Source organism: Nyctereutes procyonoides, unplaced genomic scaffold (genome assembly GCF_905146905.1).
Source record: "Nyctereutes procyonoides isolate TBG_1078 unplaced genomic scaffold, NYPRO_anot_genome, whole genome shotgun sequence".
Lineage (NCBI taxonomy): Eukaryota > Metazoa > Chordata > Mammalia > Carnivora > Canidae > Nyctereutes > Nyctereutes procyonoides.
Window position 1 is genome coordinate 33,049,963 of NW_026575159.1, and position 26,101 is coordinate 33,076,063.

Here is a 26,101-nt window from a genome sequence, read left to right on the forward strand (position 1 = left end):
TCGGGGGGGGGGGGGGGGAACACGTGTATTGAGGGTCGCGCGCACAGCCCTGCACCCCATGGAGACAGCCCGGCTCTAGGTGAAGAGGCGCACGGTGCCGTCAGCCCCCGAGGAGAAGATCCAGGGCTGGGTGGGGTGGAAGGCCACGTCCAGGACCCCCAGGTCTCGGGTCAGCGCGTGCCCCCGCAGCAGCTTCACAGGCACCAGCAGCGGGTTCTGCAGCAGGTCGCTGGGGAGGGGAGGGACTCAGGAGCACGAACCCCCCCAGGACCCCCCACCACCACCCCGGGCAGGCCGTGGGCCGCACTCACTTGTATACCATCCCGTGGCAGACGATGACACTCCCGTCATCCGAGCCAGAGGCGAAGAGTGGGTACCGGGTGTGGAAGGCCACGGCCCTGAGGGCCTTCCGGTGGTGCCTGTGGTACAAGGGTGGGTGAGGGCGGGGGGAGGGTCCCCAGGGAGGGTCCCCACCCCCGGTGCCGGCACTCACCTCAACACCCTGTAGGGCTCACAGGAGAGGTCCAGGTCAAACCACACGAGCTTGCTGTCGTAGCTGCCGCAGATGATGTTGTCCCCTGGAGGCAGACGGGGTGGTGGGACCCGCGGCGCACACGCACATGCTCGCTCCCTCCCGGCCCCCTCCTCACCCCCCTGCCCCCCCCCCAGCCCTCACCTGCAGGGTGCACCGCCAGGCTGGACACCCACTTGCAGTTGGGTCTCAGCTTCTTGGTGAGCTCCTGGCGCAGCAGGTGGTAGACGCGGACGCTGCGCTGCGAAGCCACGAGCAGGAAGGGCCGCACGGGGTGGAAGGCCACCCGCTGCACCTGCCCATGGCTCCGGCGGAAGGGGCTCTGGCTGCGGCGCCGGCTCAGCTGGTGGATGAGCACCTGTGTGTGGCCCGCGGCGGCCAGCACCACGGCCATGTAGTCCCCGCGCCCGTGCCAGGTCACCTGCGTCACCGGCTGTGGGAGGCAACGCCGGCTCAGCGGGAGTGTCCGTCCATCCCCCCACCCCAGCCTACACCACTGCTCCCCGCAACCCCCACACCTTCCCGTGGCAGATGCGCAGCCGCAGGCCCCCCCGCCGCTCCTCCTCGGAGGCCTCCAGCCAGCGGGCAGGCTGCTCGGCGGGCTCCTCGGGGGCGACGAAGGCGCTCAGCAGCTGGTCTGTGCCGCCTACCGCCAGCCGGTCCCCCAGGCCTGGGTTTAGGAGCAGCACCGAGTCCTCTCTGCAGGCGGGAGTGAGCGGCGGACTGTCAGGCTCAGGTCTGTGCCCGCTGCCCCGGCGCCCCCTGGGCCTCGCACTTACACAGCCACGGCCACCAGGCAGACGGTGGGGTGAGGGTTCCAGGCAATACTCCTCACCACGCCCCCCACAGGCACGGTCCTCATGCAGCGGGCAGTGGCCACCTCCCAGAGCCGCACCGAGCCATCGTCGGAGCCTGGGTACAGCAAATAAGGCTCTCAACGCCCAGCCATCACCCCCCCGCCCCGGCCCCCACAAGCCGGCAACGTCCCTGCCGCAGGCTCACCTGAAGCCAGCCACTGGCCCTCCGGGGAGACGCTAAGGCAGCGGACGAGGTCACTGTGACCCTTGTAGACCTACAGAGAAGGAGCAGTGAGGCCATGGACCCCCCCTAGCGCTCCCCCTCCCCCCGTCCCCCCGTCCGTGTACCAGGGCCTGGCAGGTGGGGAAGGGCTGCAGGTCCCGCGGCCGTGGCAGTTTTGGGATGAGGTCTTCGGGGTTCACGTTCACCTGGGATAGGAGAGCACAAGGTCACCCCGCCCCAGCTCCCGTGCCCCCGCCCAGGCGCCCCGCCGCCCCACACACACCCTCATCTTGCGCTGCCGAGGGCACAGATAGAGGTCGAGGCAGCGCTCGAAGCGTTCCTGGATGAAGCGGCCATAGGCCGGCACGGCCCGCAGGCTGGGGAACTTGCGTGGCAAGAAGTTGAGCTTCCTCTCCCCTGGCTCCTGCTGCTCCCACACCAGGCGCTGTGGACACAGGGGTGAGCCGGGAGCTCGCGCCCCAACGCGGCCCGCCCGCGCCTGCCGCCCGCGCGAGGCCCACCTCCTCCTCGCTGGGCAGGTACTCGGGAGGCGGGTTGTAGGACTCCGCGTGGCCGGGCAGGGCCAGCTTGGGGGCGGGCACGTGCATCTTGTGTCGGCCCAGCACCGCGTCGGGGTCCTCCTGCGCCCAGAGGTCGTAGAAGCTGGGGCTGTGCTCCCGCGGCCGGCGAGGCTGGATCCAGCCCATCTTGATGGCGTGCACCATGCGGGAGACCTGCGGGCGCAGAGCGGGTCAGCACGGGCCGCACGCGGGAACTCTGGGAACTCTGGACGGTGACCGCGCCTACCTTCTCCTTCTCCACCAGGGACGGGATGAAGCTGCGCTTGTCAGCAGGCCGGTTAGTCACCGGGTGGATCATCAGGTCCCCACTGAAGAAGTCCACAGCCGGCTACGGGCACAAGCAGAGACGTGTGGGCCACGACCCTGCAGCCAACCCCAGATGCCCAGGGCAAGGCGAAGCCACCTACCTCGTAGGGATCGAAGCTCACGTCCCCAAACTGGCCCCTCTGGAGCCGCCGAACCAGGGCCACCTGCTCATCGGTCAGCCGCACATCATGCCCCGTCATCTGGTCCTGTACTGTGCGCCTGGGGACCCGTTCAGAGCCGGCACCTAGCACCCAGCACCTAACACCTCCGCCCCGCGCCCAGGCCCCGTGCCCGGGCCCCACCCTGGCCTGCTCACCAGTAATCAGGGTTGTCCATTTTGTCCAGAAACTGGTCCAGCTCGTCACGGGTGCGCAGGGGCTTGTAGATGCGCCTGCCGTCCAGGTCATAGCCCACGTGGGGGAAGTCGTCGTACCACTCCAGGGGCACATTGCCCACCGTGTTCCGGATGTCCTGGGTGGCAGGCCAGTGTGTCAGCGCTGGGCACCCACCATGCCCACCCCTTCCTTCAAGCTCCCCAAGAGTCACAGGCAAGGGTGGGGGAGGGAGAGCAAAGGGATGGGCCTCAAGGCTGGTAGGGCAGTCCCCCAGGCACCCTGACACATGCCCTCTCCCTGGGGTGTGACGTGGCACAGCGGCCGGTGCTGTCCCCCATCCCCCCCCAACTGGCCCTCAGAGGCGCCGGAGCTGTACCTTCACATTTTCCACTGAAGTGGTGCCAACCCCAGAACCTCCCCCCTGGATTCCTTGGCCAGGACTCTGGGCAGCCACAGACAAGGGTGACCTCATCGCCCATGGGCTCCCTCCCCTGGTGGGGACCTTAGGCAAAAATGGGTAGCCGCAAGCAGGGACGCAACAAAGACCCTGCCAAGCCAGTCCAAGGGGAGGTAGGAGCCACTGTGTCGTGCCCGGCAGGCACTCGACCCCCCAGCCCTCCCTGATCCTGCCCCCCACCCTAGAGCTGCCACATTCCTGGACACACATTCCTGGTCGAGGCCCCTGCCAGCCACCACCCTCCCTCCGCCCAGCGCAGAGACTGCTGCCCAGGCGGCCACTTCCTGAACGGTGGCCACAGGGGGAGGGGCCCCGAGGCGGCCGAGCGCAGCAGGGAGCTGAGGGCCCCTCGCAGGAGTGCAGGACCCCCTGGCGCTGCCCCTCTGCACCTGCCCGCCCCAGCCCTGCCAACTCTCGCCCTCCCAGCAAGCCCGCCCTTCAGGCACGCCCCCTGCGCCCAGGCCCTTCCTTCTCCGCTCGGGGTGGGGGGCCTGATTCCCGTCCACGCGGCCACCCCCAAACCACAGACCCCAGAGCCTGCAGCGAGGAGACGGGGAGGGTCTCCGAGGCAGAGGGCACAGCCTGTGTGGGACCCGGAGCGTGTAGCCGCCGCGGGGAGGCTGTGCCCCCTGGGCCCCCATGCACAGGCGGGGGTCGGGGGCAGCCTTGGGCGGGGGGTGAGCCCCAGCGTGCTCTGCGCCCCCTCCGCACCCCGCCTGGCACGAGTGTGCAGAGGAGCGAGGCCAGACAAACAGGGTGTGGCCAGGCACCGGGGCCAGGGTATCTGAGTTAAGCGGCGGCAGCAGGAGGAGAGGACCTGCCTGGGTCGCGCCCGCCTGACCCTCCGCTCGGCGCTCCGGCGGGGGCCGGAGGGGGCTGCGGGGCCGGCACCCCCCCAGGGCCTGCCCCCCCAGCCCGGGCCGCGAGATGCCTCGGGCCCCTTCGTCGTGGCGTGAGGCGGCAGAGGGACGAGGGCCCCTGCTCCCTGCGGCCTCCGGGGGCCGGGAGGCGGGGAGGAGGGCGGGCCGGCGCGGGGGAGGGGCCGCCGCCACTATAAAGGCCCGGCCCGCGGCCCCGCTCCAGCCCGGGACGCACACGTGCGCGCGGCGCCGCAGCCGCCACCGCTGGCCACCGAGACCCGCGCCTCCCCGGCCCCGGACGGCCGCGCGGCCGGCGACATGCACGGCGCGAGGCGGAGCTGACGGCGGGCGCCGTGTCCCTCGCCATGCTGCACTCGGCGCCGCCGGGCCGCTACCTGTACCCCGAGGTGAGCGCGCTGTCGGAGGACGAGGACCGCGGCAGCGAGAGCTCCGGCTCGGACGAGAAGCCCTGCCGCGTGCACGCCGCGCGCTGCGGCCTCCAGGGCGCCCGGAGGCGGGCCGGGGGCAGGCGGGCGGGGGGCGGCGCCGCGGGGCCCGGGGGGCGGCCGGGCAGGGAGCCCCGGCAGCGGCACACAGCCAACGCGCGCGAGCGGGACCGCACCAACAGCGTGAACACGGCCTTCACGGCGCTGCGCACGCTCATCCCCACGGAGCCCGCGGACCGCAAGCTCTCCAAGATCGAGACGCTGCGCCTGGCGTCCAGCTACATCTCGCACCTGGGCAACGTGCTGCTGGTGGGCGAGGCCTGCGGCGACGGGCAGCCGTGCCACTCCGGGCCCTTCTTCCACACCGCGCGCCCCGGCAGCCCCCCGCCGCCACCCCCCGCCCGCGACGGTGAGAACGCGCAGCCCAAACAGATCTGTACCTTCTGCCTCAGCAACCAGAGAAAGTTGGTGAGTGTCGCCCAGGCGTGCACGTGTCGTGCACGGGTCCGCGCCACCCTGGCCACCCACACCTGCCGAGCAGGGCCCCGGCCCCCCGCCCCCCGCCCCCGCTGCCGCACCTGCGAGCCCCGGGCCATGGAGGGAGGAGGCCGCCGCGCCGCAGCAGCCAGGCCCGGCCCTGCTGGGCCCGCTCCCCCCTCGGGTCCCCAGGGACCCGTGGACGGAAGGGGGCCACCCAGGACTGGCCAGGAGGCCGGGGGGCAGGGAGACCCCAAGCGGGAAGAGGCTGGGGGACCGGGCCAGGCCTGGTGCAGGCAGCTCTGGGCCCCCCCACCGTGTCCCCGAAGGAACGGGACCCCTGGCCCAGGCCTGAGGCACCCCAGGCACCTGCCGGCCCTCTCCGGCCCCGGCCTGTGCCCTGGGGCTGCCCACTCACAGCCGGGTGCGCCTGTGGGGCCCGCCGGTGGGGTGGTGGGGGCTGGGGAGAGGGCCATGTTGCGGGAGCACTGGCCAGCTGTGATTTACAGCTCCTGCCGGGCTTGGTGGCACCGGAAAAGCAGGGTGAGCAGGAGAAAATGCGGTGCGGCTTTTCCCGATCCCCATTTCCTCTCCAGACAGCACGCGGGAGCTCCTGGGGCCTGAACATCTGGGAAATTTAATTTTACAATTTCAGCCGTGCAGCAGTGTACTCTCCTCCCCAAACTGCATGGGGAAGCCGGGGTGAGCGTGGAAGGGGTGCGTTCAGCACCCGCCAGCTGAGACAGCACCCAGCGGGGAGGCTGGCGCTGTCGGAGCCCAGGCTCTGACGCTGCCCCCTCCCTCCGCAGAGCAAGGACCGAGACAGAAAGACGACGATTCGGAGTTAGAGGCGACGCCGCCGGGCTACCCACAGAGCCCCCACGGACCTGACTGGGGCACAGGCCTCCTGGGAGAGCGCCCACCCGGCCGGCCCCGCCTCTGGTGACGGGGGGCCAGCGGACAGACAAGCGGCGACAGGACTCTGCACTGGCCCAACGGGCCGGGCCCACTGGAACCTTCTGTGCTGGCTTCCTACCTGGGGTTTCTTCTGGTCACTACGTGCTGGTACCTTGTGTCTTTGATATGATAATATAAAGCCTGGAAACTTTGTATAATTAAAAACAAAACAGTATCGTCCAAGCGTGGAGCACACTGTCCTCTTGAGCGGTTCAGGACCCGGCCTGAGCCCAGCAGCCCCTGGGGCGGGCTCTCCCGGCTGTGTCCTCCCATCTCGGGGCCTCCTGCGGCACCAGCTCTCAGGGAAGCCTCTGCCCTCCAGGGCCTAGGCCACCCCTCCCAGGCCTGAGGCAGAGTGACGCACCTCCCGGACTGGGGGCTGAAGGAGACCAGTGAGGGACAGGAGGGCAAAGGAAGGACAGAGGAAGGCCCTTGCCACACAGCAAGGGATGGAGCAGTCTGGCCTCCACCCCAGAGGCCCGCGTGGCACCCAGGCATCCCTGAAGGGGCGAGGAGGGCAGAGCATGCAGCACCATCATGCCAAGCCTCGGGGCCTCAGTGTTTGTGCAGAGACCCAAGAAGTGGAAACCCTGGGGGAGGCTGAGTGAGGGGCCCGGCCTGGCACAGCAAGTTTCCAAGCTTGGTGGGCCTAAGGGTGCAGGCCACACGGAAGCCCCCCACATGCACCCCTGGGTGCCCATTCTGGGCCCCCAAACAGGGCTCTGGGTCTCACCTCCACCGAGGTGCCCTGGCTCCCCCACCCCTTCGAGCTGGAAGACAGGACCTACCTGCCCCCTGCCGCCCCCCTGCACTCAGCCCCTTGCAGCACCGCTCACATGGACAGAACCCTGGCTGCCAACCGCTGTGCCCCACCCAGCTCCCCCAAAGGCCCCACCTGCTCGTGAGGAGGGCAGTTCCAGGCCCTCTCCCCAAGCTGTGCACAGCTGGCTGACCATTAAAATCCCGCAGGTGACAATTACGGTTTAGTGGCTTGAGCTCTGCTGGTACAGCAAAGAAGAAAGGCGGCGGGGGGGGGGGGGGCTGCACTACGTGAGCCCCCACCCCCACCCCACCCCCGCGGGCCAGGCGGGCCAGCAGCCTGACTTCCGGCCAGACTGGGCAGGGAATGGCCAAAGGTGCCAGGTGCCGGCCCTGGGCCCTCCCAGCCCTCAGCCCGGGATCAGGGGCCCCACTGTCACGCCCTCCTGGGCCCCCAGGGAGAGGCCAGGTGCTGAGCCCACGTGGGCACCCCGACAGGGCAGGGCCAGAGCTGCCCCCCTCCTCTGCACAGAGGGGCTCTGGGGAACTGTGGAGCAGGAAGCAGTGGTGTAATTTTGGAGGAAACTCTCAAAGCCAGAGCCATTAAGGGCCAGAGTGGGGGCCGTGTCCAACGTGATAGAAATATAACAGGATAAAAAGTCGCCACGGCAGGTTCCATTCAGAGGGAAACCCAACCCCAAACTTCCTTTCCCTAATCCTGCAGGAGCCTCCAGCTGGCCAGAGGAAGGGGGGAAGAGGGCAAGCCCCCACCCCACCCACCCGCCCCCAGATGGGGGCTGAAAGAGGCCCGGGGGGGGGGTGTCCGGGGAGGCAGGTGCACCCCAGGACCTGCGTCCGCCTCCTTGCCTCACCAGGCACCAGGGGATGTTCTGTGGGGAGGGTCTGTGGCACACCCCTCACCTGGGAGAATCCCATCTGCACACCTGAGCCCAGGTGGGGGATGCAAACCTCCATGGCGAAGCCCCCCAAGATGCCGAGCACCCGAGTGGGCACCCACCTTGTGGTCACAGAGCCGCTCGGCAGGTGACAGAGGCAGAATGGGGAGCAGCTAGCATGTGAGGCCTGAGGAGACTGCGAGGAAGGGGCAGCCCTGGGAGTCCCGGGACTGAGGAGGCGTCAGGAGAGCCCTGGCGGGGGTTCTGCAAATGTGGGGGGCTGGCAGGAGGGGACAGGCCGCTCGGAGGTCCCCCGGGACCTAGCCCGTTGGGGCACGGTGCGCATGGGCCGAGTTCTCCGCTGCCGGGCCTGTGACTCCCAGTAGTGGCTGCAGCTTGGCCAACTCAGGCCTGGGCAGCGGGCCCGGTGCTCCCTGAGCTGCTCCGGTAGCAGCACGGCGGCAAGGGCCTGGCCCGCCAGCCAGCGGGAGGGAGCGGAGGGGGCGGGAGAGGAGCACTCCGTCACCCTTCACTGCTCCAGAAATTCAAACCAGACTGGGGGTGGCGGGAGGCCTGAGCCCGGCTGGAGTCCCCTGGGCTCCTCACGGCCACTGGGTTGGGGGTGGCAGGTGCTCCCTGCCCACGCGGGCCCTGCTTCTTCCCCAGCACGCTGGCCTCACCTTCCAGGGGGAGGACAAAGACCTGGGGCTCCCCAGTGCGAGCGCAGTGGGGCCCAGAGGCAGCTGGAAAGGTGGGGCCAGGCCCGCGCCCTGGGCCAGCAGCCGCCTCTGCGGGCCAAGCTGGGCTGGAAACACTCTGAGCGGCCCCGGCTGTCAGCTCCCTGTCCCCGGCCCGGGAATGAGCTGCTGGCGGCACCACATGATTCATCACCAGGCCCGCGCCCGCAGGCCAGCCGGCCCCCACCCTGCTCGGCACCTGTGGGCTGCCAGGAAGCACATGTGACCCCGTGAGGGCAAGCACCCACCGACCCCTCCAGGTCAGGTACGGAGCTCAGAGGCACAGGCGGAGGACGCAGACGCCCCCCTCCCCGCTCTCCTGGGGGGCCGTGGTGCCCCAAGGACAAGCCAGGGGATGAGGCCAGCAGGGGTCCCCACCCCCCAGACTCCACCGGACATAGGCAGCGAGCAACAACTGGCTGATGTGTCGGCTGGGATTTTTCCGCTCTCGATGAGCCCCTCCCCTCCCCCTCCCCAAAGTGGCTGCAGCTGTCAGGACCGCAGATTGGAACTGCAGGTACGGAGCTGGCCCGCTGCCCACCTCCCTCCCGTGTCTGTCTGCGAGAGAGGAAGCCGGCCCACCTCTGGAATCCTTCACTCTCTCCTCGTTCTGCCTCTCCCACCTGTCCCCTGGGAGCGTGGGGTCAGCCGCCCTCGCTCAGGCGCTCTCTTTTCCCTGGCCCCTCTCCGATTACAATGCCGGCAGTGTTCGCGCTGCTCCCCCTGCACGAAGCTGAAGCTCCCGCCTGTCTCGGAGCGCCACTCGGCCTTCCTGAGCTCAGCCTCTCCTCGCTCCTCTGCGTTTAATCTCTGTCAGAGTTCCAGGCCTGGAGGAGGCTGGGCCGCGTGCCCCAGGCTCACCTGCTGCATCTGAACCCATAGAAGGTTCCCGGAGGATGAGTCCTGGTTCACAGACCAGAGGGGAGAAAGCCAGGTCCTGCTTGGCCTCTTCCCATGGCAAAAGCCAAAACCAGGTGGGGGGACCCCAGCAGGGGACAGGGCCACGGGCCAGCTGGCTGAGCCAGGGGGCCAGGTGGGACGCTCAAGGCTACCTTCCCAAACCTCCTCCATCAGACCGCCGCTTCCGTCTGCGAAGTCAGGTAGCAGGACACTTCTGCAGAAGGCAACCCAGACACCGTCCCTCCATCTGTGTGTCCCCCTTGGAAGTGCCGCCAGCCAGTCCCACCCGAGGCATCACACGTGTCCCTCCATGGGGATGGGGAGAGCACGGCCAGGCTGCCCCAGCTCCCGGGTCCTCAGTTCCCCCAGGGCCCCCGCCCACCCACCCGTCTCCTGGGGCTGGCCAGGGTGCAGTGCGCATTCCCACATGGGGCCCCCTGACTCTTGGCCACGGACAGGCAGGGGCTCCCAGAAACCCCTCTGGAGTGCGGGGTGCGCGCACAAGCCCACGGCCCTGCTGCGTGGTGGAGACCTGCCGTGAGACCCACGCTTCCAACAGCCGCTGCGCTTCCCGCTGGGCCTGGCCCCAGGGCTGCACACCTGCCCCGGAGGCGCTCCACAAGCTCACTCCGCAGGGCTCCCGCCAACCCCCGGCCCCGTCCTTGGCGCAGGCGCTATTCCTCACCCACCGTTCCCAAGAACTTGCCCTCCCCAGGCAGCCCTGCATCGGAGGAGCAGCCCTGGCCCCAGCCCCAGCCCCAGGGCAAACCCTCCTCCTCACGAGGCCCCGTCCCACCCACCTGCCTGCCTGGGTTCCTACTGCCAAGGAGACTGGCTCCAAGTGGGCACACGGCAGCAGGCTGGGGCCTCCACCACCCACGTGCCCCAGGGGGGACGTGGCTCCGAGTCGGGCCTTCCCTTCACCTGCCGGCGGCTGCGCGGCCCCAGCCCCCAGACCCTGCTGTCCCATAGGAGGGAGCTGCTTCCAGCGCGGCACACCCCCTGCAACCGCTGCCACCAGAGCCAGGGGCACCCCCACCTCTCGCGGCCTGGAGCTCAGGCGGGCACAGGGCGGGGGAGGGCGGGCCTCGGGGCCCAAGCCCGCGGCCGGGCTGAGCTGGAGGGAAGGCCCACAGGGCGCTGCGGTCACGGGCAGCACGCCCACTGCGCGGCGGCCACCTGCGAGGCCTGGGTCAGGCCGGCGGGAGGCTCGTGGGCCGCGGGGGCGTTGGGCCCACAAGAGCAGGCCGGGCGCCCGGCGCTCAGCGCTCCCCACAAACAGCCCGAAACCTGAGCCGCCGCTCCCGCTGCCAGCAGCGACGCAAGCGCTCGGGCGGGGCGGGGCGGCCGAGGGGCCGGAGGAGCGGAGGCGCGGGAGGCGGCCAGGCTGGAGGCAGCTGCCGGTTCAGTAGCTGGGAGAGGCCATTAACGGCCGTTTGGCGAGAGAGCAGAGGGATCGCGGGCTCCGCACAGACAGGCCTGGGCCGTCCCGCGGGCCCGGTTAGGGCGGCGGCGGGGCCTGAGGAGCCACCAGCGCTGCGCCCCGCCCCCACCGGGGCCTGGCCCGCGGTGGGGGGGGGAACGACACACGGGGTGCCTCCCAGCCCTGCAACCAGAGTTCACGGCCACCCCTCACCTCTCACTTACTGCCAGCCTCAGTTTCTCCCAGCTGCTGGAAACAAAGGGGGGCCTGGGCTGCGGAGGCCACCAGCGCCCCCCCCTCCCCCCGCCCCACCTCCCTGGGGTCCGGCGGCTGGATGAGATCACGTCTGTGAGGTGCCGGTGCCGTGGGAGAGAAGTGAGGTGGACATCGCGGGGGTGGGGTGCACACAGCCTGCGGCGGCCGGGCTCCCCCCACTGCAGGACCCCCGCCAGACCCAGCAGCACATCCTGGGGACCAGGGCCCCCATGGAGCTCAGGAGATGAATCTGGGGACTGAGGAAGGCCGATGTTTGGAAGCAGGAGCCCGACGATCCCAGTCTACGTCTGGGGTGGGGCTCCCCCAAGAGGCCAGCAGTCCAGAAGCCCCAGCCTCCCCCAGGCCTCAGATGCAGAGGTGGGGAGGGGGAAGGGGGCAGGGGGGCCCGGGGGCACCTCCATCCCACCCCGGGGCTGCCCAGCCACAGCCTCCATAGGGTTCGCTGCCCCGGGAGCACCAACCCCGCCAGGACACCTCCGCTGCTGGCCAGAGCCTCAGTGGGATCCAGACCCCACCTGCCACCTCCGAGGACCCTGGGAGAAGGGGATGCCCCGACGGCAGGGGCGTTCCCACACCGTGGCCTCCGGGGGCCCTGAGCCCCATGCTGTGCAGCAGGTACCCCGCGGCCCCCCACCTCTGCCCCGAGCTGCCCACCCCTGCCCGTCAGGGTGGACGACGCGGTGCCCACGTGCTTCTCGGGGAGGGAAGCATCTGCCAGGCCTGGCGCAGCCCCTGAAAGATGAGCTGTGCCACCCCCTCGAGCCGGCAGCTGCGCTGGCAGAAGCGGGGGACGGCAGCAGGGCCCCCCTGTCACTCACACATATGGGATAGTCATTGCCAGAGGAAGCGGCCCCCGCAGCCCCACGCAGCCACAGGCAGGAGGAGCCTCCCCGTGGGCAGCCCGGCCCCTCCCCCGCCTCTGCACTCCATTTACAACCATCATCGATTTCTCAAAATACCAAATATAAAAAAGTAGCCGACAGGATGTGGCTGCCGACAGCCAGAGCCCCTGGGAGGGGGGAGACAGGCAGGGAGCCGCACTGTGCTGCCCCCCTCCCCGTGCGCACCCGCTGCTCCGGCCAGGAAACCAATTTATTTTGTTTTGTCTCTGTTCTCTGAACGCACAGAGACCAGATCGGGCTGGCGGCCAAGGCTCCTGCAGCCGCTGCCAAGAGAGCGCGAGCGTGGGGGTGGAGGCCGGACAGGGGAGGGGGCGCGGGCCTCCCCAGGCCCCGGGATGCCCCTGCCAGGCAGCAGGAAGAGCCCTGGAGGACCGCTGTCCCCGAGAGCCCGGCACCAAAGCCGGCCTCCTCCAGCCCCACGGCCCGCGCCCTAGGAGCCGCACCCTGGGGGGCACGCACCCTGCCAGTGACCTGGGCACACCTGGGAGGGGACAGGCAGGAGGAGACGGGCCCTCGGGGCTCAGAGCACCCCGGCTTCCAGCCCTCCCCAGCCAGGCAAGCCCAAGAGCTGAGATGCAGCTCATGGCCCACACACCAGGGGCTCTGGAGGCCACCTGGGGCCCTCGCGCCCACCCCCATGCTGTCTCCTCAGGCCATAAACCTGAAGGGGCCCCCGGGTCAGTCCACACCTCGAGAACACCAGTGAGGGGAGGGGCAATACCCAGAGGCCACCCCTCCCCTGCACGAGGCTGCCCTTGCCACTGGGGCCTGTCAACCCTGGCTGAGACGGAAGCTGGCCCTGCCCCAGCCTCTCCGTGCCCACCGAGCAGGAGCACAGCCTCCACGGAGCACCTGGGGGTCCACCGTGTCACGTCCACCCCACTCCCTTCCCCAGCGATGACACATGCTCCAGCAGACATGTGTCCCCAACCCCTACATCGAAATCGCCCTTCCAGCGCAGAGCACGGCCCCTCACAGCAGCCTGACTCCTCCCTGCCAGGGGCAGCAAGCCCACCTGGGGAAGGCCCCCCACCCCTTGTGGAAGAGGCGAGCCCCACCTCCTCGTCAGAGCTGTCCACCGCATACTCTTCACAGTCCTGCACTCTCGCCACCTCTGTGCTGGGGCTCGGGGTCGCAGCCTGCAGGAGAGAAGGGGACAACGGTTATGCCGGCACAGCGACACCCTCCAACCTCGGCCGGAGCCCACCCCGTGCTCCCCCGGCCCCTCCTGGAGCATGGAGGCTCAGGGAGACCAAATTGTCCCTCTCGCCGAAGCTGAGGCCAAGGTTCCCGCCACCCCCAATCTCTCACCAGCTCCAACCTGGCCCCGGGCCTTAGACAAGACCAGGGACACCCCGGGTCTACGTGGGCCTCGCCGCCCCCACCTGGGGTGCTCTGTCAAGGGCCAGGCCCACCACTATGTTCCAGCTCCAAGGAAGGAGCCTGGGGAGGGCTGACACCTGCGCCTGACGGGAATAGGACCGGTTGGCAACAAAGCCACCCGCTCAGGGCCCAGCCACCCCCGCACCCTTTAACGAAAAAACCGGCTGCAGGGTCCTGGCCCAACGGCCCATACCCAGTGCTGCCAGGCCCCGGAGAGCCCAGGGTCGGGGAGCAGAACGGGGGTGGCTGCTTAGTGGCAGCCAGTTAGGGCAGGACAGGGGGTACCACACGTGACCCAGCCCCTCCGGAGAGCAGCATGTGGCACCTGCTGTAGGCCACCTCCATGGGCCCACTGCCAGCCTCTCCCCAAGGCGGCCACAGGCCCGGAGAGGGACCCGACCTGCAGAGTGCCCCCACCCTACACACTGTGTCCCCAGGGTCAGTGAGTGGGTGCCCTGAACATTCACACCCGAACCTGGAAAACAGATTCTTCCCTCACAGGGTGGGGGAAGCGGGTGTCCCGGAACCAGGACTGATGGGGAAAACAGCCCCTACCTCTCACTCCTGGGCGCAGTAAAGTACTCGGGAGCAGGAGCCCCTGAGCGAGGCACCCCCGCCAGAGCCCTACTCCCCCTGACCGGGCAGGAGCCAAAGGCCTGTGAGGTGGCTCTTCCTCCTGCCTGTTTTTTCCCTCAATGTAGGGAGGGTGGGAGACTAAGTTTTTTTCCAGGCCAGGAACAAGGCGGGATTGGGTTTCCATGTCTCCCCAACCCCCGCTCCCCATGCTGCAGGCACTGTGGGAGCCCTGCCCACCGAAAGTGGGTCAGCACAGCCAGATAGGTACAGGGTGTGGGTGGGGGGCCATGAGGCCAAGCCCCAAGCTCCCCTCCAGCCTCGCCCACCGCAGCTCCCCGTGCACACAGCGGCCCGGGGGGGGGGGGGGTCGGGGCGGGTCCCCAGTGCCAGCCAGCCTCCAGCCAGCTGTCCGCAGCACCAGCCATGGAGCCCCAGGAGCCCAGGTCCCCTGCCCCTCAGGCCGCGGTCACGGGGTCCCAGCAGGCAGTCACCGCCCCCCGGCCCCCGTGCGCCCCCATCGCCCCAAGCTGGGTTGGCCCTGGAGCCAGAGACGGCAGGCCCCCCGGGAAGGCAGGCGCACCCCAGCGGCGGGGTGCAGGTCCCCACACAGCTGGCCGCCCACCGAGTGCCGCGCAGGGGGCACGGTGGCCGCCAGGGGGCAGCAGAGCGCGGCCCGCTCGGGACGGAGACCCGGACAGGGACTGGACGCCTTGGGGAAGATCCGTACCCGCATTTTAAAACACGGAGAAGTTACGTGGCGCCTGGAAGGCTCGGGGTGACAGCCCGGGTCCTGGGATGGAGCCCCGGGGTGGGGGTGTCCCCGCTCAGCAGGGAGCTCCTCCCTCTCCCTCTGCCCCTCCCCTGGGCCCCTGGGGCGCGCTCTCTCAAACATAAAATCTTGAAGAAAAATAAAAACAAAAACAAGGAAAACTTAAAAAGATCGTGAAACACAGCAGGGACCGCTCCCCCCCAGCCCAGACCCTGGTCCTCAGGCACAGAGTCCCCGCAGTCTGCAGGACACCACCCCCCCGCCCCTGCAGTGCACCTCCAGACACCCCCGGAAAAGCAGGGCTCTGCACACCCGCGGCGCAGACCAGGGGCCCCCGACCGGCTGCCCCGGGGGCCAAGCAGGCGAGAACAGGGACACACGGCCCACAGGACGAGGGCGGGCGAGCAGCTGGCAGCAGGCTGGGCGCCTTGGGGTGGGTGACAGCAGCACCAGGGCCCAGGCCAGGCCCGTCCCCCAGACCAGCTCAGGGCCTCGGGGAGCATACCCTTGCTTCTCTGCCCGCCCCCAAGGCCAGAACCCACCATCAGGACCAGGGGAGGCCCCGAGGGGGTTCCAGGTGCCTAAGTGGCATCTTGTGACAACTGCTACAGAGCCTGTGGTCCCCAGCTGCAGACACAGCCCGCCACACCCACCGTCTCTGCCACCGGGCTCGGGGCACACAGGGGACCCTGACAGCCCCGCAGCGGTGCAGACCAGCGGCGGCCAGGCCAGCTTGGCTCCCTGCACAGCCTCCCTTGGGTCAGGCTCGCCCTCGAGAGGGTTCTGGGGAGGCTCAGAGGCACCAGGGGAAGGGCAGCCGCCACACCCTGAAGGTCAACGGGAGATGCGCCAGGCTCTTGTGGCCCAGGCACCTGGACACTCGTTCTCAGGGACCTGGAGGGTGGCCCGCAGTGGTGCTGAGCCCAACACAGCAGCGGTCTGTGCACAGGGCACCCCTACCAAGGACCGCGGGCCGAGGACAAGGGAAGTGCAGCTCCTAAAGCATACACAGCACCAGGGTTTCCTCCACTAATAATTGCAACTTACTTATCATGTTTTTTTTTTTATTTACTCATTATCATGCTCATTCTATTCCGAATTTACGTATCTACTTCCTTCTTTATAATTCCCACCTCTCCTCAATTAACTCTTACTAACCCAACCCTCCTCCTCATATATTCCTCTTCCTTCCTTCATCAACCTCCTCTTTTTATTTCTTTCCCTTCACTTAACTTTCTTATCAAAAATACCCTATTTTCTTCCTTTATAAAACAATATAAAAAAACCCTCAACAAACAAATCCCATCTATTAACTATTATCTATATAAATTACTTAATTCACATACCACTTACAACATCATTCTAAAAAAAATACATACTACACCACCCACCTCCTACACAACCCAACAAACCCCCCCACCCTAAACAATCGTTTTCTTATTTTTCTATATTTTATCTTCTCTATCTCTTTTATCTCTTCTCTAAACATCCCCTACTCTCCTTATTTTTCCCCCCTTACCCAAACCCCCTCCCATCTCACATCCACTCTTCCACCCTCTATTTCATATCTTAACTCTTCCCCTCTCACATCTTCATATTCATAAATCCCACATTTTTTCCCACAAATACCAACAATATTTCCTTATCTACATATCCCACCCCCAAATTTATTTCAATCATTCATTTCAACTTTCCCCTTTAACTCATCCATAACCCCATATATTTATCACACTTCCCACTACATTCAACCAATATCAACCTCATATCATCTTTTCCCCTTCACGGTCTCACCACCCGGCACTCGCACCTACTTCCCAGTCATTCACCTCTTCCCATCACTATCCCTTGACCATTATTCCCCATGGACACGTGTGAAGAGACCCCAGCTGTTCTTCCTTAGGACCCTCACCTGAGCCCCAAAACATAGGGCGTGATGAGTGAGGAGTATCCTAGAGCAGAACGCTGGAGGGCACAGGGAAGGCTGACACGCTCCAAGCGTGCAGCCCCGTTCTCGGGTGGCAGCCGGCTGGGGGTGCTGTGGGATACACCCAACCCCACTGACCACGTCACCGCAGACACGACACCTCACCCTGCCTGAACTCTGATCCCCAGAAATGAGCCTGCCATAAAACGGCTGTTTGATGCTCCGAGCCCTGGGAGGGATCCTGCAAGAGCTGCCCGCCTCCCCCATGGGGCCGACCCCCCCCCAGCCGCTGGCTCACTCCTGGGCTCTCTGGTTGGGGGGCCAGGCACTTCCGGCTGAGGTGAGCTCCATAACCGGCTGCTGTGAATCAGTTGGGGCGCCCCCACCCCGCTCCAGCAGGGCCCATGCCCAGACCCCTGCGCGGCAGCACGGCCACGGCCTGGGCCCCAGACTCAGGGCATGCTGCTCGACCTCCCGGCAGGCCCTCCGCCGCCATCCCCAGAGCCGTGCTGAGACCCAGGCAGGCCCCTCTGCCCGTGGGTTTTCAGTATGGACCGCGCAGAACTCTTCCCAAGATACCTGGGCGCGATCCCTAGGTCTGCAGTACGTTCCTGGGCGGGGGAGCAGACCGCTGAACGGCCACAGGAACTTCCGAACAACAGAAAACAAGATAGGAAAAAACCCCTATAAGAAGGACCAACGTAGGGATCCCTGGGTGGTGCAGCAGTTTGGCGCCTGCCTTTGGCCCAGGGCGCGATCCTGGAGACCCAGGATCGAGTGCCACGTCGGGCTCCCGGTGCATGGAGCCTGCTTCTCCCTCTGCCTGTGTCTGCCTCTCTCTCTCTCTCCCTCTCTCTCTCCCCGTGTGTGACTATCATAAATAAATAAAAATTAAAAAAAAAAAAGAAAGAAAGAAGGACTGACATAGACACAAGCGGGAAAGGCAGAACCAAACAAGCACCAAAGGGGAGAAGTTGGTTTTCAGCACACAACTCTGCTCCACTGAGGAACCGAGGAGCACGACGACCTCGCCCCTCCAGGGGCTGCAGGTGCCCCTTCGGAGGATGAAGGGAAGCGACGGCCCTCCTGCCCCGAGAGGCCCCGCCGAGCAGGAGGCAAGGGCCTGGGCCAGGTGGCTGGGCGTGCTGGGACGGGGGAGCCTCAGGACAGCACCCCCAAGGCCCTCAGGGCGACACGTGGTGACCGGGTGGCCAGTCCTGAGGGGACCTGGAGACAGCTCTGCTCCGCGGACCCCAGGAGACGCCGCCATCACGGGGGAGGAGCTCCGCGGGCCCCCCACTGCACGCTCCAAACAAACAAGCGAATCTGCCGGGTACAAGCAACCCGAGGCCATGGACCCCCCTGCAAACACAAAGCCCCCGAGAAGGACGGGGCCCCCGGGCCACGGCCCAGACCCCACTCTCACGCACCGACCAGCCCCCCGCGATACGCGGTGCCCTTCCTCCCCTGAGCTCCTCCAGCCCCTGCCAGCGGCACCCTGACTCCTGCCGCCGTCCCGGCCCCCAGAAGCAAGGAGCTCATTCCCATAAAGCTGTGAAGCATGGGGCTCCTGTCACACGACAACACCTAAGCGTCTGGTAAACGACAAACAGCACCTGGCGCCCTAGTGCGCAGGACCAGCACACGCACAGCTTCTCCAGCCCGGGAAGCCGACCAAAGGGCCTCCGAGACTGACGTCAGCTGAGGGCGAGGAACAGAGGGGGTCAGGAGGAAGCTCCCCTGCCGCCTCCTCTCTCCCCATCAGGACCTGCCAGCCCTCTCCCAGGGGCCAGGGCGCATGCTAGGCCGGCCACGCATGCTGGGCCGGCCCCGGGAGGGAGCGGGAAGGAGGGCAGGGCTGGGGAGGGGCTGCGGGCCCAGCGGGGCACAGAGGCTCGAGTTCAGCAGTGGCCAAGGCCAAGGGTCCAAGCGGCCTCCTCCGACCCACGAAGTGCAGGCCACACAGCCTGACCCCCAGGGCGCGACGGCTTTCTCGATGCTGTCCTCACAGGAACACAGGAAACGATGCCTCGCTCCTCATGTAAGAAAAAGTCACAAGGCAACAACAAGAAGCTACACTTCCCATTTATCAGAGGGGGAAAATGAAGCCTCTTACCCACACGCGGTCTCCAGGGGGATGGCAAACAGGTGCATGAGGGGCTGTCACGGGGGCAAAGCGGCACGCTTTCCTTCCACTAAAAACGCACTGGCCTTTGATCCAGGGCTGCTTCTCGGAAGGCATCCCAAGACTCGCCTGCACACGCGAGGGGACTGACGCAGCACTGCCCACCCTCCGAGGGGTGAGGGCGGCCCTCAGAGCCAGAGCAGCAGAAGGCAAGTAGGAAGCAGTCGAGCGTGGCACACGCAGGAGCCCGGGCGTGCAGACACCCTCGAAAGACCCAGGGACAGTTGTCCTCCTCATCCGGGAGCAGGGCAGGCGGAGTGGGAGGGACGGGGAACTCCCGAGCCATCAGGTGCTGTGTTCCTGTGATGCTCGTCACGTACTCCCTCACAACAGTTAAAAAGAAAGTGGTAGACGTGTCTGAATCCTCTCCAAAGTGCCCAGAGAGAGCGGAGAGGGAGGAGCTCACGTACAGTGGCGCCCAGGGCAGCCCAGCACCACCAGGAGTGGGCTCTGGCCCCCGCGGACGAGCCTGGGCATCTTGGCCACAGAGCCCCATCTCCTCCCGCGGGGAAGGGAGGACCCTCAGGGCAGTCTCCACAGGACGTGAGTGTGATCAGCTGGCCATCCACTCCCATTCATGGATGGTTTCAGCAGGACGCTCACAGCCCGTCTGGGAAGGCCTGTGGCAGACACACCTGGCCCCCTTGGCTCCCAGGGCAGGACCCCCCGACAGTCCTGCGGGAACAGGAAGGCAGACGGACCGGTCACTGAGCTGATTAGAGTGCTGGGCCGGGGGCGTGGCCCTGCAGTCAGAAAAGCTGGGAGAACCCCACCTGCAATGGGCACCTCAGGCTGTGTCCTGGCCACCTCCATCTCCATCTCCACCTGCGGGCTGGTGGTGCTCCCTCAGGCACCCGCAGCACAGTGGTGGAGCCACCAGCCGAGCCGCCAGCCGGTGGTTGCCTGCCCATCTTTGGAAGTGGTGAAGCCTTGACACAGGATAAGGGGACTGAATGTGGAAGAGCGATGGGAGCACACAGTGGAAGAGGTCGGTGGACAGCCCTGTGGCGTGGTGGCTGTCAGCAGCCTGGTAAGAACCGGGCCCGGCAAGGAGGCAAGGAGTAGGAGTAGCCGGGCTTTTCTGTGGCCGCAGAAGCCCAAGGGTCCCCAGGAAAACGTCACTTTGCCTTGCAGAAGTAGCTCACCTAAGGCCGCTAATTACAAGACCGTACAGATGGCCTTGGCCGGGAGCCCAAGAACTCTTGGGACTCGCTGTTAAAACGCTGGAACAGCTGGTGAGCGCACGAGCAGAAGCCGCAGTCCCTGCTAGGGTGGATCCACAGAACCGGCAGTGGCAGCGAGACACCAATCCTAGAAGCGGCTCAACGGAAGGGGGCCGTGTGTTGATGGCCCACCCCAGTGGCAGAGCATCCTGACGGGGACACGTGACGACCCACCGGCTGCAACAGGCAAAGGTCTGAGAGCAGACCCCCAAGAAGACCTTGACCCAGTGGAACCCCCAACGTGGTAGGAAGGTTCTACTTGCAGGCGCTGCTGGACAGGCTCCGGGCGGCCAAACGCAGGCCCAACCAGTGCCCACCAACACAAAGCTCCCGGACCCCCCACGCAGCCATGACCGTGGGAAGACAGGAGAGCGGGAAGTGGGGACTGGCTGCTGGTTAGAAACAGGGCCCAGACCATCCAAAGAGTGAGTGTGAGCAGAAGACGTCGGGGGGAGTCCAGCTCCACCAGTTGGATGGGTAGGGATGGCTTCCGAGAACAGGTGGAAAAAGGAGATATGGGAAGAGTTCTAGGAAGGACTTCGAACACCCCCCCTTCAGGCCTAGAAATATTCACACGACGACAACCACAAGACGTGCTTTAGGGCCCCTCCAACAGGGGCCGCCTGTGCCCCTCACACAAGTACGACAAAGCCAGAGACGCAAACCCCCAGGCCGGGGTGGCTGTCCAGGATGGTAAGTGGAAGCCAGAACCCCTAGTGACTTGTGGGCTCACGTCCAGGATGACCCCCAGGGGACAGGGATGGCCCTCAGAGCCCAGGCGTGAGATGGGAGGAAGAGATGCCTCCCCCAAGAGGAGCTGAGGAGGGTGAAGTCCTGACGCTGCCCCAGCACAGCACACCCTGGAGGGGCCCTGGTCCTGGCTTCAAGTTGAGGGGCAGGGGTCAGGCTGCTGCAGAGCCAGGTGCAGCCTCTCCGCCCTCAGAGAACTGCCCCCCACCTTCTGGAGAAGGGAGGGCATTTACTCTCTGCTGGGCTGTGGCTTCAGTCCCTGCCCAACGAGCGAGCAAGCAGACCCAAGAACGTGGTACTGCAGAGAATCCCGAGCTTCGCTAGCAGGAACCCAAGGAAGAAGCGGGTGGACGAGCGCGGAGGGACAGAGCACGCGCACACCAGGATGAGCGCCCCTCCCCCCAGACTCCTCCACTGGACAGCCTCTTGAAACAGTTGCACATGTTACCTAGCTTAGAGAACTTAAATAGAAATTTTTTTAAAGGGAGGGGTGCAGGGAAAAGAAAGAATATCCTAAGCAGGCTGCACACCCAGCACAGAGCCCAACGTGGGGCTCCACCTCACGACCTTGAGATCATGACCTGAGCCAAAATCAAGAGACACACACTTGACTGTACCACTCAGGGGCCTCAGGTAGAACTTCTTAAGGTTTGTTATTTATTTGAGAAAGAGACAGAGATGTTGACAAAGATTGAGAGAGAGCACAAGCAAGGAGAAGGAGAAGCGGACACCTCGCTGAGCAGGGAGCCCGATGTGGGGCTCCATACCGGGACCCTGGGATCACAGCCCGAGCCGAAGACAGTGCTTCACCAACTGAGCCACCCAGGCGCCCCCAGATAGAAGATTTTTATTTAAAAAAGTAATTTAGGACAGCCCGGGTGGCTCAGCAGTTCAGTGCCGCCTTCTGCCCGGGGCATGATCCTGGAGATCTAGGATCGAGTCCCACGTCAGGCTCCCTGCAAGGAGCCTGCTTCTCCCTCTGCCTGTGTCTCTGCCTGTCTCTGTGTGTGCTGCTCATAAATCAATAAATAAAATCTTAAAAAAAAAATGTAATTTAAATTTTTTTTAAAGTAGGCTCCATGCCCAACGCAGGGCTTAAAACTCATGACCCCAAGATCAAAAGTAGCATGTTTTACCTAGCAAGTCAGCCAGCTGCCCCCCCGCCAAATTATTTAATTTTTAAAGATTATTTTTAGGGATGCTTGGGTGGCTCAGTTGGTTGAACATCTGACTCTTGAATTCAGCTCAGGTCCTAATCTCAGGGTACTGAGATCAAGCCCTGTATCAGGTTCCCTGCTCAGCGGGAAGTCTGTTTAAGATTCTCTCTCTCCTAAATAAAAAAAATTAAAAAAAAAAAAAAAAAGGGATCCCTGGGTGGCGCAGCGGTTTAGCGCCTGCCTTTGGCCCGGGGCGCGATCCTGGAGACCCAGGATCGAATCCCACGTCGGGCTCCCGGTGCATGGAGGCTGCTTCTCCCTCTGCCTGTGTCTCTGCCTCTCTCTCTCATTCTGTGTGACTATCATAAATAAATAAAAAAAATTAAAAAAAAAAAAAAAAGATTCTCTCTCTCCTTCTCTCTCTGCCCCTCCCACTCATGCAGAAGCATGCGTTCTCTCTCTCTCTCAGAAATTAACTAATTAATCTAAAAATTATTTTTAAAATTTTATTTATAAAAAATAATAAAAACCCCTTTTAAAATAAAAAAATCAGGGGTGCATGGGTGGCTCAGTCGTTTAGTCTGACTCTTGATTGTGATTTGGGTCTTGATCTCACAGGTGTGGAGCCTACTTTAATAAATAAATAAATAGATGTGTGGATCCTTAATTCTAAGAGGAGGAGAAAAGACATGGAAAGATGATTGAGGGGCAGTCTAGGTGGCTCAGCGGTTGAGCGTCCACCTTCAGCCTAGGCCATGACCCCGGGGTCCCAGGATCGAGTCGCATGTCGGGCTCCCTGCATGGAGCCTGCTTCTCCCTCTGCCTGTGTCTCTGCCTCTCTGTGTGTCTCTCGTGAATAAATAAAATTAAAAAAAAAAAAAAAAAAAGGAAAAATGATTGAACTATTAGCCGTGGTCACCAAGTAGAACAAGAGTAATGAGAACTTTAACTCTTTACTAAGTAGTCTTGAGAAAAGGCTTAATTTTTGTCAAGGAACTTGTATTTTATTTTTTTGAAGATTTTATTTATTCATGAGAGACACACAGAGAGAGGCAGAGACACAGGCAGAGGGAGAAGCAGGCTCCACGTAGGGAGCCCGACGTAAGACTTGATCCCAGGACCCCAGGATCACGCCCTGGGCCCAAGGCAGGTGCTAAATCACTGAGCCACCCAGGGATCCTCCGAACATGTATTTTATTTTATTTTTTTTATTTTATTTTATTTTTTTATTTATGATAGTCACAGAGAGAGAGAGAGAGAGTGAGAGGCAGAGGGAGAAACAGGCTCCATGCACCGGGAGCCCGACGCGGGACTCGATCCCGGGTCTCCAGGATCGCACCCTGAGCCAAATGCAGGTGCCAAACCGCTGCGCCACCCAGGGATCCCCTAACATGTATTTTAAAATGTTGTATTTTAAAAAGTTAAAAAAAAAAGGGAGGAAAAACAGTTGCTCATCATCCTACAAACCAGTCAGTACACTTCACACACCATCCAATGTGCACGCCAGCATCATGGTTAAAGCCTGAATGGGGTAGCTTTAAATATCACTTTAAATCCTTTCTTCTTAGGAAACAATCAAATAAGCTTGGCTTTTTGGTTTCTATTACGGGAGTGGATGGGAGTGGATTTCCGTATGACTCAAGGTATTAACCCAACACCAGACCCACCAAGAATACCAATAGTTATAAACTACTCTCTCAAACGTTCCAAATGACAAATATTGTATTTTAGTTAAACTAAGCTTTTCTCTCATTTTTCTCACTTCATGGCAAAGTGCACCCTTCCCCATCATCACAGGGTCACGTACAGCGCCAAAGCCTCAAGCAGTGAGGCTCCCTGGGATCAGGCTCGGGTGTTGGGGTCTCCTGCGTGTCCCGAGAGCTCCCCCCAGCCCCACCCCAGGCCTTGCCCCCACAAGGTCCGGCCTGCGACTGAGTCTATCCAAGTGGGCTGAGGGTCATGGAAAGGGGATTTCAGAATCATCTGAAGAGGAAGCCCAGGCATGTGGATTTTTGGAGTTCCTGAGAACAGAACACGTAACTGTGTTTGAAAAACAACACCCAAGAGCTCAGAGCAAGCCAGCTCTAAGCAAGTGTTCTTCATGGCCCCAAATGTGCCCACGGGTGCATCGTGGCCCTTGGGGTTCCCCAGGAAACTTGGGAGAAGGGCACAGTGCGGGGACAGCCCCTCAGAGAGCCTAACACCTGGCGGTCACTTTCTTTTATGACCCCCTTCACCTGGAGAGAGCCAGCCAGCAGGCTCCTCACTCACTCACCTGCTGCCCAGCGGTCTTCTGCCCGCTGTGGCCCTCATCACTGCTGACCTCCTCCTCTTCCTCGGCCGGGTCATCCTCACTACTGTCGCTGCCGGAATCTTCCAAGCCTGAGAACACGCTCTCCTCACTTTCAGACAGGCCAGAATCGCTGCCCTCCTGGAGGCTGGGAGCAGGCGCACCAGCAAAAGAGGACTGCAAGGAGCACAGTAGTGATGACGGCCAGACCCCCAGGCCGCCCACCACCCAGCAGGCACCCTGCTGACCCACGGCTCTGTGTGGCCAGCCTCCGAGGCCACAGCCCTCAGGTCGCAAGGCTCTACCTCCAGCACCCGGGTGGAGCCTTCCCCACTGCCCATCCGCCTCCACTGGCAGCACGGCCGCCTGCCCTTGGAAGGAACGTTTAACTTCCAGCATCTCACAAGGGAGGGACTTCTCAAGGACACCTCTTTCTTAAGAGTTCAGTTCCCATCACATTACCACCCTGGGCTCTCCATCCTCCCCACCCCATGCTGGCAAACTTCAGAGCTATGAGGGCACTAGGGCAGAGACTGGGACCAGCAGAGACAGGACCGTTCAGGGGCTTGTATCCCTGAAACAGGAGCCCCCCGTATCCAACTAGACTGAAACCAACATTGAGGTAAGTTGTCAAAGTGGGTTGAACGGTGACAAAAATGATCCAAGTTTTACTTAAAGACACGTAGAGAGCTACTCCCCCGCTCCTGGGTGAGGCCCAGCTCCTGAGCAGAGCTCTGCTTCAGATGCCATTTCATCCTAAGTCTCCAGGACACGCTGGGGGAACCTGTCCCTGCCTTTTAAAAAAACGAAGAACTTGTAGCCTCTAGGAAGCATGTGAGCACAGAATCCTGGCTGTCAGTCCTCAACAGTCCACAGCTCTCACCCAGGGAGGCAGCCTGGAAACGCCTTAGAAGTCTTTCCTAGAACAGTTTTCACAGAAACGACTCTGATTTCAGCTCAATCACAGTGCGCATCTCTGATACTTAGCCACACAACTACGACAGCAAATAAAAGCACAACAGGCCATGCGGGGAGGAAGCCACTCCGTGTGGCAGAGTCACCTGGGCGCGGAGCCACCTGCCACAGGCATGCACCCGGGGGAGGGGGACCCCTGGGGACACGGGGGGGGGGGGGGACAGGGTACACCAGGGGGAGGAGGGACACCCGAGGGAGGGGGACACCCGGGGAGGAGGACCCCAGGGGGAGGGGGAACACGCGGGGGAGGGGGACACCTGGGGGAGGGGGGACATCGGGGGAGGGGACACCCGGGGACACCAGGGGACGGGGTACACCAGGGGGAGGGGGGACACCCGGGGGAGGGACGCCGGGGGGAGACACCCAGGGGACATTGGGGGAGGGGGACGCCCGGGGGAGGGACACCCGGGGGACACTGGGGAGGGGGACGCCCGGGGGAGGGACACCCGGGGGACACTGGGGAGAGGGACGCGGCGCGGAGCCGCACGAGCTCCCGGGGCCCTGGGCCCGGACGGACTGGCAGCCCCCGCAGGCCACGCGTCCAGCGCGGGGACCCCGGCCTCCACAGCGCCCTCCGCGTGCGGAACACGCCTGACGCGCGGCAGCGCCTCAATACGCCAACCCCCCGGAGGCCGCCCGCCCCCCGCCCCGCCGCCGCGGACGCGCAGGAGCCGGAGCCCTTCTTCCTCGCGATCCCGGGCTCGCCGCGCGCCGTGGGCCGACCCGCCACCATGTGCGGCCCCGGGCTCCGCCGCCCGAGCCCCGCCGCCCGGGCCCGCTCCCGCGTCACCTCCTCTGGCTCCGGTGCCGCCTCGGGCCCCCCCGGCCGCTTCCCGGGCCGAGCCCCCGTCGCCGCCGCCGCACCGCCCGCGCCCCGAGCGCCCGCCATGCTGCCCGGCCGGTCCCGACCCGCGCCGCCACTTCCGGCAGCGCGGGCCGCGTGGGGCTGGGGGCGGGGCCTGCGGGGCGGGGCTGGCCCCTCCCCTCCCGGCCTGACGGTGGGCG

General features: G+C 64.5%; 2 protein-coding genes across 5 annotated transcripts; one reads left to right on the forward strand and one right to left on the reverse strand.

The window, feature by feature from the left end:
- Positions 1 to 6: 6 nt before the first annotated feature.
- Positions 7 to 26,018, reverse strand: BOP1 (BOP1 ribosomal biogenesis factor). Of its 2 annotated transcripts, XM_055314168.1 has the most exons (16): positions 25,887 to 26,018; positions 24,107 to 24,298; positions 12,923 to 13,003; positions 2,756 to 2,910; positions 2,541 to 2,658; positions 2,360 to 2,461; positions 2,074 to 2,286; positions 1,836 to 1,997; positions 1,678 to 1,758; positions 1,535 to 1,604; positions 1,312 to 1,444; positions 1,051 to 1,231; positions 677 to 965; positions 494 to 578; positions 312 to 419; positions 7 to 229 (listed from the first exon to the last, which is right to left on the reverse strand). In XM_055314168.1, the coding sequence occupies exons 1-16, from the start codon at positions 25,983 to 25,985 to the stop codon at positions 76 to 78; spliced, it is 2,223 nt and encodes a 740-aa protein (XP_055170143.1). In that variant the 5' UTR covers positions 25,986 to 26,018; the 3' UTR covers positions 7 to 75. The 2 variants fall into 2 exon arrangements, with proteins under 2 accessions (XP_055170143.1, XP_055170142.1); XM_055314167.1 differs by lacking the exon at positions 25,887 to 26,018 and having other exon boundaries at positions 24,107 to 25,238.
- On the forward strand, positions 2,917 to 6,803 carry SCX (scleraxis bHLH transcription factor). Of its 3 annotated transcripts, none has more exons than XR_008662976.1 (3): positions 2,917 to 5,005; positions 5,611 to 5,716; positions 5,824 to 5,921. XR_008662976.1 is itself a non-coding variant. In XM_055314169.1 (3 exons), exons 1-3 carry the CDS (start codon positions 4,457 to 4,459, stop codon positions 5,903 to 5,905), a joined length of 678 nt encoding a protein of 225 aa, XP_055170144.1. In that variant the 5' UTR covers positions 2,917 to 4,456; the 3' UTR covers positions 5,906 to 6,803. The 3 variants fall into 3 exon arrangements, 2 of the variants coding, with proteins under 2 accessions (XP_055170144.1, XP_055170145.1); XM_055314169.1 differs by having other exon boundaries at positions 5,670 to 5,716; positions 5,824 to 6,803; XM_055314170.1 differs by lacking the exon at positions 5,611 to 5,716 and having other exon boundaries at positions 5,824 to 6,796.
- Positions 26,019 to 26,101: the final 83 nt, after the last annotated feature.